The following is a 21,045-nucleotide window of genomic DNA, read 5'->3' as shown; positions in this document are numbered from 1 at the left end:
ATTAAATGAGTCTAGTCATGTGTCGTGCTTAACCTAATGCCTGCCATATAGCAAGTGTCTGGCACACAGCAAGTGCTTGGTAAGTGATAGCAATTGTTGTTACCAAATAAATAAGCAAGATGTGAAATGATGAGTAAAGCTCAGAAAATAAAAACAGAGCATATCAGTTGCCAAGAATAATGTGAGAAGAAGCTGCAAGGTAGCAATCATTCCACCAATATTTTCTGCTAATATTTATGGCAATACTTTGCAAAAGACAGTATAATAGAAGCTGGAAGCAGGTCAGTTTGTTCTATACCCAAGCGTTATGGGAGAGAAATTGACAGAGCTCATTTTACATGAGGTCATGGTGATCATACTTGCCTGGTGAATTAGCTTAAATATCCTTTGGGCATTTGCAAATGTTTAAAGTATTTAAATATGTTACAGCCACAATTTAGGAGGAATAGTGTTCTGGGCCAATAAATTCCCTGCTTTTGTGTTGGATTATTGGTCAGGGAAGAAAGGAGGGAGGGGCCCATTCAGGTGATTATTGCAACCATCTAGAGGTAAGATGATAATATCCAAACCAATGTGGTGGCCCAACGTGCAAACCAGTGTGATGAGATGACAATATCAAAACTGATGAGGGGCTCTCAGCGCATCAGCAGCAGGTAACAAGACTTAGTGCCTGGTCAAATTGCTGCTCCTACTCCTGCACTGCTTGTGTGTCCAAGGACACCTGTGAGGCCGTGAGCCTGGGAGACTGGAGAATGAAGCCAGCAGTTGGCAAATCTGGGAAGGGACAGGTTAGCAGAGAGCAGTGGAAGAGGAGACAGTTCTGTTTTCAATGATCTGAATTTACACTGAAGTGGAAATAATATAGTTGGAAAGACATGCCTAATATCTAGCAAAGAGGGGAAATAGGTATGCAGAGGAAAGAGAAAACTTTGGGGACAAGAAAACAGGCAATACACCATAAGAGTCAGAGGGTAGAAACACAGTTTGTAAAATTCACAAATAAACTGATAATTAAAACTATGGAAGTGGATGAGCTCACTATGAGAAGAAGAGCTGTAGACCCAGGAGAGGTATTTGGCAGGGCGCACAGTGAGGAGGTTGCAGGATGATGAAGATGGGAGGTTAGAAGGAGAAATGGTATAAGCTCGGGAGCCTTGGGAACCAGGAAAGGGAAAGGGGGCTCCGCAGAGGAGAAGGTCATGTACAAGTGGAGCAGGCGCCCACTGCAGGCCAGGGAGAGTGAGGACTGCGACAAGTGTTATGGGTTTGCCTTTACAGAATACTTTTCCTAATGAGGTAAGGACTAAAGCCAAACTGTCCAGAGCAAGGAAATCTCGAACTTCTCAGAGTACTGTATTTCTTGGGGTTGGAGAAGGCGGGATAAAGTAATACTTTTTTTTTTCATTTGGAGTAGTGCACACATTATGTGGTCAAAGTCTAACAAAATCCCTAGGGGAGGAAACGAAGATTTAGAAGAGAAGTCACTGGCCAAGGACAGCAAAGCCTTTTCTTAGAGAGAAGGAATGGATGGGGGCCATATAGGGAGGAAGAGCAGAAGGCTAAGGTAGCCCTGCCAGTTACTGTGATGTTGGAATATTTTAAGCCATGTGGCAAATAACTGCTTCCTCCACCCACTAGGGTGCCTCTTCACCTCTGCTTTAGCCGTCTAACCCCTTTCCTGGGATCCTCCACAGACTTCCCTACTATCCAGCAATGACACTGCTAAGGTCTGGCCCAGCAGGAGACCCCTACTCCCTGCTCCTGCACAGTGGACAGAGACTGTTATGATTTTCTATCATTATTATTATTATTAAAACATTCAAGTATTATTTTAGATCTTACCTAATACGTGGTAGAACCAGAGAACTGTAAGGCTTGAGAACAACCTAATATAAACAACCTAATGTAAAATGAGCTCTGCCAAGTTTTCTCCCATAACGCTTGGGTACAGAACACGCTGGGCTGGGTGTGGTGGCTCATGCCTATAGTCCCAGCATTTTGGGAGGCCAAGATGGGCTGATCACTTGAGGTCAAGAGTTCGAGACAAGCTTGGCCAATATGGTGAAACCCTGTCTCTACTAAAAATACAAAAATCAGCCAGTATAGTAGTGTGTGAACCTGTAGTCCCAACTACTTGGGGGGCTGGGGCAGGAGAGTCGCTTGAGCCTGGGAGGTGGAGGTTGCAGTGAGCTGAGATCACACCATTGCACTCCAGTGTGGGCATTGCAGTGAGACTCCGTCTCAAAAATAAAAGAACAAACTGACCCACTCCACAGGGCTTCCCTCCATCTGCAATTGGAATGCACTCTGGCATTGTTTTGCCAGGGCTTAGGGAAACCCCTCCACATGGTGAATTAATGCAAGACAGACTAGATAAGGGCAGAGTTAGGAACTCAATGTTTTCATACAGATGGCAATCTCTTGCTTAAAGGCTAGGCTCCTCAGTGACTTAGAACAAGAAAAGATGGATAAAAGGTTATCAACACTGCCCACATGTGCAGTGTGTTTTGGAAAACTTGATCCCATTGTATACAAACAAATGTTCCCCTGTAATCTGATAGTACTGAGCTTCCCTGACACAATGCTTCTACAGGGCCTGATTTCAAGGCAATGGAAAATTAAATAGAAAAAAAAAAGTCTTCAAGGCAGTTCTTTAATTGGTATTGTGTCCCATATTTTTGTTAAATAAATATTTAGTTTATAGTTCTACATGTGCAAGAGATGAATCATCTAATCAAATAAGGTCAGCAAAGAAAAGTCTTACCACCTCTGCAGCTGAAAATACAGATTTATGAAGGCAGGCTCTTAAAATTACACTTAAGGGTTTTTAATTTATACTTCTACAGTTCTGGGAGGAGGCTACTGATGACATTCTATCCTTATTGCAACTTTATGCCTTATAGAGATGAGCAGAGTAATAATCACAGTAAAATTTGCAATGAAAGATCTCCTGAAAGTTGGCATTGCCAACTATCATCCACCTTTAAGAGAAACTCTGTTCTTTAGGATTAGAATGCTTATATGTGCTCATCTATTTTCAGACTCATGTAGTCTCTATTTTGATAAGTATATGTTTCCAAAAGGGCTGCCTGAGCATAGTCTTTATCCCAGAACACAGGGTTTGGGGGACACTAGATTATATGCCCTTGGCTTTTTTCAAAGGTTACAATATTGTGTCCAGTTAGCCAGCTACACGCCAAAGTTTGTAAGAAGCATGATTTCCCTTGCTATTGTACTAATACAATTACTTTCTTTCTTAAAGAGAAAGCTATGTGTATAACATCACCTACTGCATGGACATGAAAGCTCAGCAGCTTACATGTGGACAGAACCTTCAACCTCTCCTTCATTTTGCAAACAAATTTCTTGGGTTTCATGTACTCACCATCTCCAAGTCCTTACCCCTCAGACACTCTATAACTCTTTCCCATATAATTTCCATCCAATCATCCCAATGGGATTTTCTTTGCTAAGAGCATACTGTGTCTCCAAATCCAATGAGCAATATCAATCTCCTCCTTAATGGACTTCTCGACACCACTGGACATAGTTGACCATCCCCTTCTTTTTTGGGGGGGGGATGGAATTTTAACCTTTTCGCCCAGGCTGGAGTGCAATGGTGTGATCTCGGCTCACTGCAACCTCCACCTCCTGGATTGAAGCAATTCTCCTGTCTCAGCCTCCTGAGTAGCTGGGATTACAGGTGTCCGCCACCACACCCAGCTGATTTTTGTATTTTTAGTAGAGATGGGGTTTTACCATGTTGACCAGGCTGGTCTCAAACTCCTGACCTCTGGTGATCCACCCACCTCGGCCTCCCGAAGTGCTGGGATTACAGGCATGAGCCATTGCACCCGGCCCCCTTCTTAAAACTTGACTTTCCCTGGTTTCCTTGACTCTCCACTAGCCTTGTTTGCCTCCTGTTCCTGCCTCTCTGGTTTCCTTCCTGTCTCAGGTGATTAGCGACTCTTTAGAGCTGGTGACAGGAGCACTAAGAAAAAGTTACTGAGGCAGTTGTAGGAAAAGAAAGGCAGATTTATTAGAAAAAGTATGAAAATACGTTGCAAGGATGCAATGGGCAGGCCAGCAGAAAGGAGCTGACTGCAACGAGACACAGCCTTGCTGGGGTTTTATAGAATGTTGCTTCTGTTGTGTGCTGAGGAGGGCTCTGTGTAGTACTGATAATGCCAAGGTTGCAGGGAGCTAACTTGCATTATTTTTAATCAGGCAAGGGTCTGATCATAAGTTGGGGACAGGAAGATTTGAGTTATTTGCACTGGAAGGCTATGTTTTCTGGACCATGAAGAAAGGCAAATTTATAGATTATCTGCTTTATATTTTTGCTTTCACCTTGTCCTGCCAGCCTGACTCTTTTTCCCTAATTAAGACTCCACAGTTTCCAATAGTCTTGGCCTGGTCGCCTTTCTCAACTGGACCTTTGATTGTTAGAATTCTGGGGGATTTGTTCTTAGGCTGCCTTCTCTACTCTCTCTATTGCCTCCCCGATCAATCTTACCTAATCCTTTAGTTGCAATGGCAAGTCCTCCCCACCCTGGCCTCTGCTCACCTCACCAGCTCTGCCTTGTACCCTTCACCTTCTCCCTTTTCATGTTCCAGCCACTCTGGCCTGATTGCAGCTCTTCAAATGTGTCATGCTCTTTCTTCACCTCAGGGCCTTTGCACATGATCTTTTTGTCCACCTAGAACCATCTTCTTCCCCTTCTTCCAAACCCCCCTGTCATTTTTAGCCAACTCCAACTTATGCTTCAGGTTTTGGCTCAATTAAATACTTCCCCTGGAATATCTTCCACAAATCCCTAAGACTAAGTCATGTTCTTTTGGTACAGGCTTTTGTAAACAGTTCAGCGTAATGGTTCAAGGGATAAGCTCTGGAGTTAGACTTTCTACGTTCAAATCCTGGCTCTGGCACTCACCAGCAGTATGATCACAGGCAAATTATTTAACCACTCAGTGGCTCAGTTAATTTTGTATCATACTAGATCTGTACCCATTAATTAGATACCATGCTAGAACCACCCCACTAGGATTGTAAAGATTAAGTGATTTAATATTGTCAGTGCTGAGTTTATTGCCTGGCACATAGTAAGTCCCCAACAAATGTTAATATTATGATTATTCTTCTTGGTAGCACTTTCACAGCCACAGTTAAACAATGAATTGAGTAGTTTATTCTTCAGTAATGTTCATCTACTTCATTAGACTTCAAGCTTCATGGAGACAGGGTCCATTGTCTTGTTTACTGCTACTTCCCCTTCACTTAGTAGAACTCTTAACATGCAACAGGACTTCATAAATGTTTTTCCAGTAAAGGAATATACAAATGAATAGATGAGTAAAGGAATAAATTGTTTTACTTCATGGAATATTTCTAACCATAAATATAATACAAGCAGGAAGGCTAAGGGCCTAGACTAAGTGTGTGTAGGTATTCGGGAGAAGCAGAGACTATTTATAACTGGACAGATAGGAAACCTTCATCTGCGAGGAAGCCCTTTGCCTGGACATTGAAGGATGGATAGAATCTGAATATGCAGTGATTGTGCTGGGGCTAAGGGACAGAAACAGATGGAGATTCATAAAACAAATACATGGCAAGATTATTTTGATTTCCCCAAACACAGAAAAATCGTTTGACAGTAATTACTCCTCTCCACCCCCAAAATTAATTCTCAAAGATTGACTTGGCATTTTTACTTTTGCATGAGCGCTGGAAAATCTCTTGCACTATTTTAGCTTATGAAAAAGCAACTGACTTTGGTAGTGAAAAAATTATAGATATTTACTGAGGCGGGTGGATCACGAGGTCAAGAGATCGAGGCCATCCTGGTCAACATGGTGAAACCCCGTCTCTACTCAAAATACAAAAAATTAGCTGGGCATGGTGGCGTGTGCCTGTAATCCCAGCTACTCGGGAGGCTGAGGCAGGAGAATTGCCTGAACCCAGGAGGCAGAGGTTGCGGTGAGCCGAGATCGCGCCATTGCACTCCAGCCTGGGTAACAAGAGCGAAACTCCGTCTCAAAAAAAAAAAAAATTATAGATGTTTATTACATATGCTCACTCTTATAAATAAAGTCCAGGTCATGGAGAATCTTAAGGATCAGTGAAAGTGATTTCCTTTATTCTGAAAGCAGTGAAAAATTGAAAAGGGAATGTTGTGAGAAGAGTGCTTCAGGAAAATCAATTTTGCATCTCTGTAGAGAGAGAGCAGAGAAATAAAGGAAGCCATTGCTATGGTGTATATGAGGGGCAGTGAAAGCCTAGATTGTGTAGTAAGTAAAAGGTAGGGGGATAAATGCAAGATAATTACAGTCGTCTCAGAAGTTAACCTGAGTGAGGCTGCATTTGAGTCAAAATGACTGAAGAATTTTAGACTTTTAGAATAGTCATAGGTCTTCAAGAAACCAACTCCTGCATCCCAATTTTGAAATCACTGAGTGCAGTCAAATCCCTGGATTTGCTGATAAGAAAGCAGGCTCAGAGAGATAAAGTGACCTGCCCCACATTACACAGCTAATTAGTGGCAAAGTGAGGCTAGAAGTTTCTTTCCAGTTGCCTGGTCAGGTGTCTATAAAATTTTTCTTTGTGTTTTGGAGATGGCGTTTCACTCGTTGCCCCGGCTGGAGTGTCATGGTGCAATCTCGGCTCAGGGCAACCTCTGCCTCCTGGGTTCAAGCGATTCTCCTGCTTCAACCTCTCAAGTAGCTGGGTTTGCAGGCACCTTTCACCATGACCAGCTAATGTTTTGTATTTTTTTTTTAGTAGACACGGGGTTCACTATGTTTGTCAGGCTGGTCTCGAACTCCTGACCTCAGGTGATCCACCCGCATGGGCCTTCCAAAATGCTGCTTGATTTCCCACCAAGAAGATCTCTTAGCTCAAATGGCACCTTGTTCTCAGAGGAATAGACTGCTTTTGCCACTACCATATATCAGCTGTGTGGTCTCGGTGAATTAGTCATCCCTCTAAGCTTCTGTTTTCCATATCTGAAAAGTGGGGGTAATTCAGTAGTATCAGAGGCTTCTTGAGAGGGTTAGACGGCATAACCCTTGCAGAGAGCTCAGCAGCAGGCCTAGAACATAGTGAGCACCCCTTAAGACTGGGCTCCTATAGTCATTCTCACACCAGTAGTTATTACCCACAATCCTATCATACGTGGTTGCTTCAGTTGGCTAAAATTTTTAGAATCATTGGTAAATCTCTTGGAGTTCTGACTGATTCAGCTCCTAGCTACCTAGAAAAAGCTACTCTTGGCTCTTTCTGGGCCGAGTTTTCTGATCTCAGGGCTGATGAAGGATTTCTAAGAGAAGAGTTGATCTTAAGCACTGATTGTTTCCTTATTGTTTATTTATTTATTATTATTTTCTTTTAGAGAGATAGGGTCTTGCTCTGTTGTGCAGGCTGAACTAGAATGGAAAAATCATAGCTCACTGCAGGCTTGAACTCCACAGCTCATGGACTCAAGCCATCTTCCCACCCCAGCCCCTGAGTAGCTAGGTGCATTTCTCTGCACTTGGCTAATTTAAAAAAAAAATTTTTTTTTTTTTTTTTTTTTTTGTACAATACAGGATCTCACTCTGTTGCTCAGGCTGATCTTGAACTCCTGGCTTCAAATGATCCTCCCTCCTTGGGCTCTGAAAATGCTGGGATTGCAAGGCATGAATTACCATACCCAGCCAGCACTGGTTGTTTCTAAGAGTTGTGAGAACAGGCCAGTTCCACAGTGAAGGTTCCTGGTGCATAAATCACCCTGCAAGAGAACGTCATTAATGGTGGCTTCAAGGAGCCCAGACCATTCATCCTCCAGATGCAGTGTTGCTGAGAACCTTGATGACTTATTCCTGGCATATGATGTCAGGCTGTGCTTTATTTTCCTCTCCCTCTCTTCTAACTTCACAGACAGGAAAACAGAGTCAGAAGAGACCAGGAAGTTGCTCACAGCCACAAGGTTAATAGTGAGTGCTAGGTCATATTTCCCAGCTTTTCTAAGAAATAACTGGCTCACACAGGTTGGTAAGTTTTAGTAGAGAGTGTCCTAGATTTTAATTTAAAAAGAGAGAAAGATTGGGAATGACATCTGTTAATGTTCTTTCTCTCTCTGCCTCTTTTTCTCCCTTTGTCTCACAGTCTTTGTCTGCCATTTACTCCAGGAATTTTAGAAGAAATATAAACTTTTAGGGAACTTAGTATTAAAGGGGCCCCACTGAAGACAAATTGCCTTGAATATAGACTTTTTCCCCCCATTGCCTAAGCTATACCATTTTTACTTGCTTCCTTACAAGTACAGATACCTGTGAGCTGGAAGGTTTGTACGATTCATGCTGTGGGTTAAAGAAAAGTTTGTCTACAGGTCTCTATCCAAGTGTGGCGGCAATCCCTAAACTCGAAGCGAATTTCAGCTGGTATCCCTGTTCCCATTGTTCAGGTCCCTGCCATACTGGTTGTCAAATATGTTGCCTATTTTCTGTCTTTCAAAGTAGTGGCTTTCTCCTTTCTTTTGACTGAAGAATACCTGACATTTGCTGTGTAACTGATGTGTATGTCATCTTCTGCATCCAGAGAACACCCTCCTCCCGGTGGTGGGGTCCTTCCTACATCTCCATTTCTTTTTGCTTGTGATTTTGTTATCAACAAATGAGTCAACATAGATAAGAATGTTAATTTATCCAAAATTGTCTCAGCAGAGGCAGAGGGTGGGGGAGGATGGGGATAGTATTGGCCAATGGCCTATACAAAGGGCCAGACATGACTATTTGGGAACATTGGAGTTCTTGTTAACTCTGACCATACAAAAGGATGCACTGCTGACATTGGGAAACTGTAGAAAGATATGGAGCCAGCTCTAGTTCTTCTAGTATGTGAGTCCTTCCTTGGTTATCAGATTCTAAGGGAGGCTCATTAACTGTTCAGTTACTGAGTCTCTTCTCCTTGATTAACTGCCTAGGTAGGGAACCAACTAGTATGATGTACTACATTGGGGCCTGAAAAAACTATTTTGCCTCCCAAATACCTGACTCATTCTATATTAGCCTGTTCAATAACCACAAAGGCACACTGTCTTTCAATAAGGGAGAGAAAACTTCCAATAGAAAATTAAGCAGGGCATTGCTATGATTTCCCCACAGCAGAGGCATCTGGTCTTAAACAATTGCTATAACGTAAATTGCAAAGCATTTCCCCCAAACCATTGAGTTTCAGAATTTAAAAAATGTGTTTGATTGTCAAATTTGCAAATTGGATCGGTTTTCCAGTTTTCCACTGAGGAAGAGGAAAAGGTGGCCGTTGGCAGCTGGCGATTGAAATACGATTTTCCCTGGCATGTAAACCTTGCCTATCATCAGTGTGTTATCCTGGCCATGCTTTCCTGGAGCTCCCTGCAACACTGCAGCCAAAGCTTTCCCTTCTGGATGGTTGCTTTCTGGATTATATTGACAATCAGAATAATAATTATTGCAGCCTGCATTTCTGGAGTTCTTCATTGCCTTTAATCTCATCTGAATCTCAGAAAACTGTGAGAGAGAATTAGGGGTGGTACAATTATTTCCATGTTAGAGATGGGCAAACTTGGACTCAGAGAAGACAATATCTTACACAAGGACACAGTTTCTAGTAATCCTGGATCCTAACCCATACATTGTGTCCCTTAGTCTAGCGTTCTTTTGACAACAACACATGGGTGTAGAAAAGCCATTAGGAGAAGAGTGTGCACAAAGTAGATTGCCTTGGTCCCCAGACCTTCTAGGGTGGAGATTATTTCATGTGACACCATACTTTTTAAATGCAAGAATGATTAATCTGGTCACCAAAAAGCTATTATCATCAGCATTATAAAGGGAATTTTCAAAAATCAATACATAAGGCCAGGTATGATGACTCATGTCTGTAATTTCGGCACTTTGGGAGGCTGAGGCAGGAGGACTGCTTGAGGCCAAGAGTTCAAGACCAGCCTGGACAATAGAGTGAGACCCTGTCTCAAAAAATGGAAATAAAATAAACTGAAAAATTAAAAAAAATCAATGAATAAGATGAGATATACAATGATAGTAATGTTCCATAGTAGGCACTATAATATGGAATGATACTATAAGGTATAACTTACATTTTTATAACCAAGTCCAGCAGTTTTCATATTAATGGGTCATAGTCCATTAATATGGGTCATGAAGTCCATTCAGTGGGTTGCTACCAGAATTAAATTAAAAATGGGGTAAGATACTTTATGATAGAATTGAAAATACCAAAGTACATTGCATGTAGCAGTTTTTTTGTTCATAAATTTTGTGTACTAGATCACAGTGTTTAAAATATTTCTTACACATACATCTGCTACCTTTGTCCTGTTTACATGTACCATTCTCAGCCTCTCAACTTCCATTCCCCTAATATGACCATCACCCAAAGGTCTGGGCAGAGAATTCTAAGTTATTTCCTTCATGCTCCTCCTTCCTTTTCTCTCTCTATTGAAAAGGTTCTAGTGTAGGATGACCTTCAAGACAGGGCTTGTGAGTTCTTTCCTTGTTTAAGAAATAAATTGCTGTATTTCTAAACCTTCATATTTCCATTTCAGGCCAACCACCTCAAACTTGAAGACATGAAATCCCCAAGGAGAATCACCTTGTGCCTCATGTTTATTGTGATTTATTCTTCCAAAGCTACACTGAACTGGAATTCTGAATCTGCTATTCATCCTTTGGTGAGTATACCCATATCTGCTATAATTTTTCTTGTCACATTTCTCAGTTTATTGGAAATGTTACAGAATGACAATGGTTCTTTTAAAAAGTTTAGGGGAGAAAAACCTTTAGGGAGAGAAGAAAATTCTTCCCATAATTGCAACATAAGAAAAAATGTTGCACATGAGGAGAAGGGGTGAATATAAACCTAGGTCAGTGTATTTGCTGGGTGACCACTTGCTAGCCTCTGGGATAAGTGGTGGTGTCAAGGGAACATCAATGTAACTTCAAGAGAAACCTCCCAGGCTTCCTTCATTCACTAGATTGCAACCACTAGGCTTGAGGTGTCCAGTCTGTGAAACTGACAACAATAACAACAAAACAGATTTGAAAGATTGAACAGAATGTATGTTCTCAAAGGACTCATTCTAACTGGGTTATCGGACTAGAACACACTCCAAAAGACATTAATCTCTGTGTGTGTCACAATCACAGACTGATATAGCTGAAGGGACCATAGACATCATCTAAGACCTTTGCTGACAAATTATTCAGGTGTTTTTGTCTTTGGAAAGTCAATGAGAGTTTAGCTTAAGTAAAGAGAAGGACAAGTACCCCCCTATTCCTTATGGAAATTTTCGGGCCATTCCTTAGACTTCTCCCTGCATCAAAGGGCATGTTCCTGGTTGGGAATCTTTGGAGACTGAGGTAATTCTCTCTGTCTCAATTTCTTCATCTGTAAAATGACGCTAATAGTAGTACTGATTTTCTTTGATCGTTATGAAAATTGAATTAGTTTATACTATAAGATGCCCTAGAACAGTGTCTGGCACATAATAAATGTTATATAAGTGTTTGCTGTTATTATTTCTCTTATCGTAATAGTATTTTCCACTTTTTTGTCTTAGATGTTTCAGTTCTATTTTTTTGTCAGTCACTGTTGTTAGAGCTTCACTGGAACATTCTTAACATTATAAAATGTCCCTCTTTGCCCTACTGTGTATGTTATAATTTAATTATTTGTCTGCTATTCCAGTTGTCATGTCTGCTTTTGTTTGTGTACTTGCTTGATTTTTGTTCTTTATTTTTTTAAGCCTTTATATCCCACTGTATTATTCCCTTGTAAGCAATGCATGTTTGATTTTTTTTCTTTTAAATCAAACTTGAGCAAGTAAATTTGCATAATTTATTCCCATTTGATATCATTTTCGAAATGCTTGATCTTACTGTTAGGATTTTGTTTCCCGACTATGCGCTTTCTTCCTATTTCCATTTTTGGTTCTTTCATTGTTTGACCTAGGTTATCTTTGTCTTTTCTTTATTTCTCTCAGGACTTGGGGGATATATGTGGGGTGTCACCTCTTCCAAACTCCAGTGTGCAGGGTACAACCTATACACTCACATACAATAGCCTGCCCATCTAAATAGAGGAGGGAAACATTAAAGCTTCTTGCTCATTCACATAGCAGTGCAGAGCTCTGGCTAGCTAAGGTAGGTGAGGTAAAAGCTATTAGCTGCAGCAGTGCCTGCCCTCTATGCCACATCTGCCCTCCTAGTGATGGCCCTGGCAAAGCCCCTTCATCTACCTTGTGGTGAAGGCTGGTCATGGGAAAAGCTGACCTCCGAGGGCTCTTGGTGGAATGTGAACTCCATCTTCCTGGAAGCTCCTACCACTCACCCCAAAGGACCCCACTTTTTCTTGCTAGATCTACCCTTCAAGGTATAATGCCTTCATATCACCCAAAGGCTGAGGACTCCCATTGGAAAAGTACGCTTGAGGCTGCCTGATCAGTTTGCACTGCCCTAAGCTGCCACCCAGTTTCCATGATCGACCTTCTACCATCTTAAGTGCAACATGTATGCAACGTGTAGTGATGGGCTTGGTTTTTCAAATCATGGTAAGCACCTAACATAAAATTTAACATCTTAAAACCATTTTCAAGCATACGGTTCAGTAGTATCAGGTAGATTCACATTATTATACAACTAATATCCATAATTTTTTTATTTTGCAAAACTCAAATTTTATACCCATTTGACAGTAACTCCTCATTTCCTCCTCCACTGACAGCTGCTGGTTACCACTATTGTAATTTCTGTCTCTACGAATTTGGAGATTCTAGACACCTCATGTAGGTGGAATCATAGAGTATTTGTCTTTCTGTGGCTGGCTTGTTTCACTTAGCATAGTGTCCTCAGGGTTTATTCATTATAGCATTTCTTCCCTTTTTAAGGCTGAATAATGTCCTGTTGTACATATGTACTGTATTTTGTTTGTCCATTCATCCATCCATGGACCTGAGTTGCTTCTACATCTTGGCTGTTGTGAATAACGTGCCTATGAACATGAATATACACATGTGGGGTGAAGCCCTTTTAAAGGATGATGATGTAGCCCAGTGCTTCTCGAACTTTCATGTGTGCACAGATCTGCCCAGAGACCTTGTTAAAGTGCAGATTTTAGCTCAGTATGCCTGGGTGGGCCCAGGATGTCAGCTTTCACACATGCTGCCCTGGCTTATGCTCCAGTAACCACTCTTACAGTTACAGGCTGTACATACTCAACTTTGATATCAGGCCTGAGTGGAAGCCCAGCTATGACTCTCATTAGCTTTCAAAACTTTGTCAACTTTCTTCATTTCCCTGAGCCTGTTTCCTCCACACAAAATAAGACTAAATCACATCTCCGTCTGTTTATTTGAGGCTTAAATGTCCTACATGTAAGCTGCAGCACAGTGACTAGCACAGAGCCCAAGTGCTTATGAATTTGCAGTTATTTTTAATATTCTAGTATTAGGCTGGTGCACAAGTAATTGCAGCTTTAGCAATTACTTTGAATATAAATAAATCCCTCTGAATATATTTACGTGAGGAGACATTGCTAGAGGACTCTTGCTCAGACAGTTTTTTAACACAGCAGCAAAGATGCTAAATTGGAGGTTTCAGGTGTGTGGCAGGGCTCGGGTGAGTAGGGGTAAGATTTGGGAAAGCAGGATCATTTGCTTACCACTTCATTTCCCATCCTGCTCCCTGGGAATTTTCTTCTTCATGAATAAAAAGCCATCTCTCATTCCTGACTGACTACCTACCTCCACTCCAGGCTGCCCTGCCCCACAGCCACAACAATTATGTGTGAAGTCATCATGTCCGACAGGTGGGGCACTTCCTGGAATTGGTGACCTTGTCTTTTCCGGCTGAAGCTTGGCCTTCAGGAAATTCCCTCTGGACAGCACTGTCCACTGTGGATCAGACGGTCCTCTGGACACCTCTACCCAGATGGAGCAGGCAGGGGGAGGTCCAATTGGAAGCTCTGTTTTCTTGCCTGAAGTAAATACACTGCCGAGCACTGGGAGCCCTGGCAAGCCTATGCTCCCTTGTGACTTCTACCCAGCACCCAAAGAGTGAGAGGAAAGGCAAGTGCTGGAGTCCCACAGTTCCCCAAACTAGGATGACATGAGGACTCAGGATGGTAAGGCTGGTCCCCAGTGAGTCCAGGCCAGCAGGATACACGGCATACACCACTACCAGAGACTGCACTGAGCACCCGGCGTGCCTCAGCACTTAATATTTTTCATAATGTAAGAAACAGAGAATTAGAGGGAGTGAACGACTTCTCCTGAAAATCTGAGACTGTGGGATTCAGTTCTTGGTGTGACCCTTTGCTCCATTCAAATCCAGGTCCCGTGACTTGGCAGTCAGCTCTTTGTACCTCCTTGAATCTGGGGATGGTCCAGGACTTTTGACCCCATCTCCACACCAGCTCCTCAGAGGACTTTCCTGCCATCAGTGTGCTTTTTCCTCTGTCATCTCCGATGTTTGCAGGGCTTAAAATAGGAAGTAGGTTGTACTCACTGGACAACAAAGAGGCTGTAGGTGACAGAGCTGTGGAAGCAGCACTTTGCAAAGATGTGCCCTGAAAGTTCCAGATGATACTATAAAGATTCAGGAAATCTTCAAAAAGTTGTATTTCCAAAGGATAACCTCATGTCAACAGATGTTCTGGTTGAAAAGGTAGTTTCCTGCACCAGACCTACTGAATCACGCTGGGGGCAGGGGAGACACATGATCTTATTCTCACAAAGAGATGAGAGAATTGCTACATGAGAGAACTGAAATATACCTTGATTTTAACACATAACTGACAAGACAAAAGGCAAAACCTCAATGCTTTAGTCCTACTGAAGGCAGAGAGAATGAAAACTCAACTTGGGAGAGCTGCCCAAAGGTGACCATGGGCGGTCATATTCTCCCGTGCTATCTGAGTCCTCTAACTGCTGCCTTGAAGTGTGAACAGAGAAAGCTCCCAGTGGCCACTCCCTCCTCCCTACCAGGCACCGGAGAGGATGGAGGCGGGAAAGCAGGGAGAACCTTCCTTTTGCCTGGGAACAAAGCCAAAGCATTCTCCAGGGGAAGCTGGGCCAGAACCAGCCCTATACATTGACTTTGCACCTTCAGTTCCTGCATATTCAAGTTCGTCTAAAATAACTTCCCTGCAAATAAAGCAGCAACTGGGCTTTTGAAATTCCAATCATCATCCATCATTCCTCTATTAATTTCTTCAAGAATGTTTATGAACTATCAAGTGCACAGTCCCTCTCCATTTCCTACTGATTTTAATACATTCCTCAACCAGTACCTCCTAAGGGCATCAGCAAAGGGAACAGGCAAACCTAACAGGGAGTGGTAAATTGCTGACATCTGATCTTTTCCTAAAAATGTAACTTAGTAAGGGGAGGGAGACCAGCCAAGGGAACTATTAACTGGAAAGGAGGAGGGAATAGGAAGAGGTTTATAGAGACAGAGAGAGAAACAGTGCTGGGTAGAGAGACCAGCTCCCTGAGACAAAGCCAGTTTCCCAGGTCTCTGTTGAAAAGATGATGCAGTGCCTGCGTCGACAAGTGCAGACTCTGGAGCTGGCTGGGTTTGAATCCTGGCTCTGCCATTGAAGTCTGTGTGACCATAGGCAAGTTACTGGACCCCTCTGTGCCTGTACTTTCTTATTGGTGAAAGGTGGATAATAACAGCATCTACCTCTTAGATTGTCCCAGCACAGGATGTTAAATACATCTTAGGAAGTATTATGTTTGTCATTGTGATGATATGAGATACCTAGAAAATAGTGGTAGACAACCCTGATGGCAGAATGAGCTCTGCCCCAGGTGGCAGTCATGGACGTGTGGAGTTTGTGGTAAAGCACAGATCTCTGTGGGCAGGGGTTATCTGGGAGACTTCAGAGAGGTGGGGCTTTTCTATTGAGTGTGAAGGGAGTTTGAGGTGGAAAGCACATCACGGGAAAACTTACAGGCAGGCAGGGACGAGCTGGGAAATCCATGTCAGGTCAAGGTATGAGATAGGCTCTGTTACCAGCTGCAGAACTGGTGGTGAGCCCATGAGTGAAACCAGTCAATGCTTATTCTTTCACAAAAAAGCTACATGATGAAGGAGATGAACCTCACAGAAATGCACCAGGTGGCAGGTGCAGCATGATGCCCCAGAACACCTTGATGACCCCTCCCTGAATAGCATTTGCCATATAACCAAAATTACTGTCAGTGCTTTGCATTAATTAAACATTTGGTTCTCGCAACAACGTTCAGAGATAAGCTATATTCATCCCCATTCTATAGGTAAGGACTGACGCACAGAAAGATTAACTGATTTGCCCAAGGTCACACAGCCATTTTATGATGGAGCTAGGATTTGAACTCAGGGTCTGCAGAGCCCTTACTTTTAGTCACTGCACGGTGTCATAATAGCTAAACTGTATTAAGAGCTCACTGTATGCCATACTGTAGTTTACTTAGTTCTCATAACAATCCTGTAAAGTTCATATTGTTATTATTCCCATGGTACGGGAAAAAAAAGCCCCTAAAGCTCAGCAAGGATATGTAACTTCTCCAGGGTCACAAAGCCATAGAGTAGGTGGCACAGTGTTGTACCCAGGCAGTCTGACTCTAGAGCAGGCTCTCTTAGTTCCTACTACAGAAACCAGCAATAGAATCACCCGGGAGAAAAAGGATCAGAAGGAGAAGAAATAATTTCTAAGCACACACAATGGTTAAGAGTCCTAATACAGCAGAACAATTGAGGTGGGGACAGGCTGAGTGCTGAGAAGGAGGTCGTGAGACTTGTCTTGAAGGTCACTGGGATGATTCACAGTTCGAGTCAGGCAGAAAGTACAAGTTTAGAACATTATAATCATTTATATTTCTTGACAGGATTCAACCTACAGGAACTCTGAGAAAGTCAGATATGGTGATTTCTTCTATTCCTGCTCTAGAGACTGGTCTTAAAAAAAAAAAACAACGAATTCCTAGGTCACACTACAGTAGCAACTCTACTTCATTTTCCAAACCATCTCATTACTGTTGCCTGGCATCCCCTGGGCACACGTGCTGACCCAAAATCTGCAGCCTTAGGCTCAGCTCCAACATTTAGGGGTATCTAAGCAGGGAACCACGGGAAAAGACTTCTCTAGCATTAACAACTTTCTCAAATGTTCTTTTCAGAGTCTTGATGAACAGGAACTATCTGGTGAAGAGGCACTGAGGCAAAAACAAGACGGTATGTAAACTCTGGCTTGGCAATCTCTTTTGTAAGTCTACTCAAATGATATGTGGTGCAACTTTTTAAAACTTTGTAGCATACATAATTCAGTCTCCAAGGACATCAGGGTCATATAGTACAGTGTGATTTGCAAAAGTAATTAGTAACTAGGAAGCTCCATTCTCTACCAGATGACAGTAACTGGGTCATAGCAACATGTAAGAACCCCCTTCCCTCCCCATCGCCATCACCGTTCCTCACATTCCTAGGATTTTCCTGTGGCTCTTTCCTCAGCTGCCCTCCTGTGTCACCAAATGGCCTACTTCTCTGCACACCATCCAGAAGCCTTTCTTTTTGCCTTTACAAGAAAAGTTATTTCACCCAGGACTTTATCTTTTGAAGCAATCTAACCACAAGGCTCAAGACCTCCTCCTCTGTTTCCCACTCCAATTTTCCCACTTGCCTTTAAAGCAGTGGTCTGGAAAATACAAGACTCAGCCTTTTGGAGGGTTAGAGGCAGGTGAAGAGCTGCAAATACTGACACAACCACCTTCAAATCCCATCCTGGGTGGACCCTGCGCAGATGTCAGGGAACAACTGCAGGCTGGGTGTTCCCAGGACCGGTACTCACACACCCAGCACAGCAGCCCTTCAAAAGCACAGATCGGATCCTGTCATTTCCCTCCCTAGAACTCTTCATGGTCTCCCTTGGCCTTGGAACTAAAAGCCAATCATCTGCTTGTGACTCACCAGCCCTTCCACACATTTCCCACCTGATCTCCTTCTGTTCCCTTTCACTGCATCAACACCCTGCCCGTCGTCACCCTTTGTTTATCTGGGAGACTCCCACTGAAGTCTCAAGTTCTAAGCCCTGTTAAGCCTCCTGCCCTGTTAAGCCATCCATCCATTCCCCAGAGCATCAGGGACTGCTTTTCCTGGGTTCCCATTTCCCTTGATACATTTCCATTCACAACATTTGTCCCAAAACACTCTAATTATTTTAATTCTGTTTGCCACCCCCACTAGAGGAGTGCTCACTTGAGTTCTCCTTGTCTCTGTAGCCTGGCATCAAGCCCAGTTTCTTGCTCAATCAGTGAGTGAACAGACGAAGCACTTAAACGTTCACGTTACAGCTACACCTTTCTGAATTCCTATTGGGAAGGGTCTGCTGGCTGAGTGGCTGTACCAACCTTCTAGAAAGAAAAATGTTTTACCCTATCACATTATGATGGAATCATTTCTTGAGGCATGTGTGACTTCATCTAGTCAGTCTAAAAGAGATAGTAGGTTGCCCAAGAAGGCAGGGTTACCCTGAGGTCAGAGTGGAGGCATCTGTTAGAGCCTTTCACAGTGCAGTGTCCCGTGCTTGAAATGAGAATTTGACCACATTTTATTAAGCTCTTAAAATACTGATGGGAAGATCATACCACTGTTGGTTTTCCCTCTCTCCCTTTTTCTTCCCTTTCTTTTCTTTTCTATTTCAGCCTTCGTTTTGTTAGCCCTGTGGGATCCACCCTCCCTTTCTCCCTCCTTCCCTGAAGTGGCCTATAGCACAATCTGTATGTTCCATGCTCTAAAACGGGTATCTACTCCATCCTGACAACCCCTTAAACTTTTTTGCACCCTATGACAGGAACAGAGCCAGGAATGTGCTTCTTTGCTATTTTGAAAGATTTTTGCCTTTAAAATCAAACTACTAGCCAGTGAATTGCAGCTCCAGGCTTCTGCCAGGTTCTTCTAGGGCTCAGGCTGCCAGCTTCCTCAGGAGCAGTGGGTGGCTACAGCCGTGAAAGGAATGTCTTCCTGTTCTGAGCCAGGCTGTTTATGACCCATGGTGACAGTGTGAGAGGGGAGCCCTTGGGGAGGAAACCATTTCTACATCTAAGGATTTGATATTCCAAAATTTTTCCAGGTGTGCTTTCATTAAAAACAATCATGATGACATTAAATCACCATGAAAACATGTTTTCCATTTATTATACATGGCCCTCTGTGTTCTCAGGCCACTAGAGTCATTTGGGAAGTGTTAATGAATCAACCCATCATCTGCAGAACATGGATTGACCTTGGTACTTTTACAAAATCGTGGAAGTAAGAAATGGCCATAGAAAGGCCCAGGCACTAGGCCCCATATACCCAGAATGTTAGTTGCAGTTAAGAAGATGACTCTCCAGGAAAATGATGAAAGGAAGCCACAGGAAACGTAACCTTCAGCAGGATGCCACATGGAGGTGTGCGTTCTGCTCGGTGTGTTCGTTAAGTGAGGTGTTAGAACTGAGCTCTGATTTTCACGGTGCGATTCCCTTTCACATATACATACCTCTCCCTTTCTGAAGCCTGGATGTTACAAGGAGACAAAAGTTCTAAAAGAAAAACAATTCGGTCAGGAATTTTTTTTTTGAGTCACTGGACCAAATCTGTAGCATTTGGAATAGAATCATCTTTACAGATGGGGTCAATATTTATATTTATTCTCAGCACACCATGAATTTCTACCCAAGTGACTGGTCAGTTACGTAACCTAACCGGCCCCTTGAATTTATAGTTGTGTATATATACACACATACATATATGTGTGTGTATACAGGCATGTGTGTATATATGTATACGTGTGTGTATACATGCATGTGTGTGTATATATGTATACGTGTGTGTGTGTGTGTGTGCACTGTTGTCCTTCTTTTGGTATCTCAGGGGTTGGTTCCAGGAACCCCTCAGATACCAAAATATGCATATGCTGAAGTGTCTGATATTAAATGGTGTAAATTTGCATATAACGTATGCACATCCTCGCATATATTTAAAATTATCTCTAGATTTATAATACCTAGTGCAATGTAAATGCTATGTAAATAGTTGTTGTACTATACTTTTTAAGTAATAGTGACAAGAAAAAAAGACTGTACATGTTCAATATGGACAAAACATTATATTAAACATATAGGTATCACATATGTATGTCACATTTATATACACACACATATCTCAGAGTTATGACCTTATTGGGTTGTTAAGAAGATTAAATAAGGTTGTGTTAATATTACTTTAAAAATGTTAATTGGATTATCTGGTGTTTATTTTTTCTTTTAATAGTTTTTTAAAATAAATTTAAAACAAAGGAAATCAGTTTATTTATAAAATAGTATTGCATTTGAAAGGGCCTGATCTACCTCCAGTCCAGCGAAGGTATTCTGTACCAGTCACATATAACCACTTGAAAGCGGGGCACAGATGCTGTGATATAGGAGTTAGCATTTTAGGAAAACTTTGTCAAAATTCTGTCAGGAAAAAGGCATGCACAATACCCAGAGGCAAGAAAAAGCATGGAGCTGCCTTTTAGGACAACGAGTGGCCGTAAATGGAGCAGAGGGAAGTAAGAATGTGGGAAGGATCCTGAGTCATGTCAAGATTCCATCAGGAAATGAATTCTGGATCAGCTGATGGGCTGGCACAGAGAGGTGACTGATGAATGCACCTAAGTGAAAAGTATCCCAAAGGTTATGGTTAAATAAATTACATAAAGAAATTAGTGCCTGGGAAACCAGCCAGGAGGCTAGGCAGTCTGGGCATGCAACCCTGGCCCTGGATAGAAAAGAAGCAGAGGAAATGCTCGCCAAAGACATTTTGAAAAACACAGCAAAAGGGTTTGGATAGATGTCCCTTGAGAATGAAGAACCGCAATAATCCCTGTGACTCTTCATGAGAGCACAAACCTGGAAGACGGTGCTTTTGGAAGGTCACAGGTAAAGACCAGAGTTCAAAATAAAAGCTTGTTCTGGAGGTTTGCAGATAAGCTCCAAACTCAGT

At 42.4% G+C, this 21,045-nt stretch overlaps 1 protein-coding gene across 21 annotated transcripts in view; it reads left to right on the top strand.

Annotated features, from left to right (window-relative positions):
• The window catches only part of ADGRF5 (adhesion G protein-coupled receptor F5), a 99,003-nt gene that overhangs the window by 35,219 nt on the left and 42,739 nt on the right, over window positions 1–21,045 (top strand). For all 21 annotated transcript variants that reach the window (XR_013534254.1, XR_013534255.1, XR_013534251.1 and 18 more), the window contains 2 exons: window positions 10,587–10,712; window positions 17,202–17,256. Coding sequence is in view for 16 of the 21 variants with exons in the window: in XM_035295849.3 (XP_035151740.3) it covers window positions 10,611–10,712; window positions 17,202–17,256 (157 nt within the window). In the remaining 5 variants the exon portion in view is untranslated. The remainder of the gene's footprint in view (window positions 1–10,586; window positions 10,713–17,201; window positions 17,257–21,045) is intronic.

Source organism: Callithrix jacchus, chromosome 4 (genome assembly GCF_049354715.1).
Source record: "Callithrix jacchus isolate 240 chromosome 4, calJac240_pri, whole genome shotgun sequence".
Taxonomy (NCBI): domain Eukaryota; kingdom Metazoa; phylum Chordata; class Mammalia; order Primates; family Cebidae; genus Callithrix; species Callithrix jacchus.
This window is presented reverse-complemented; position numbering and strand designations above follow the sequence as displayed.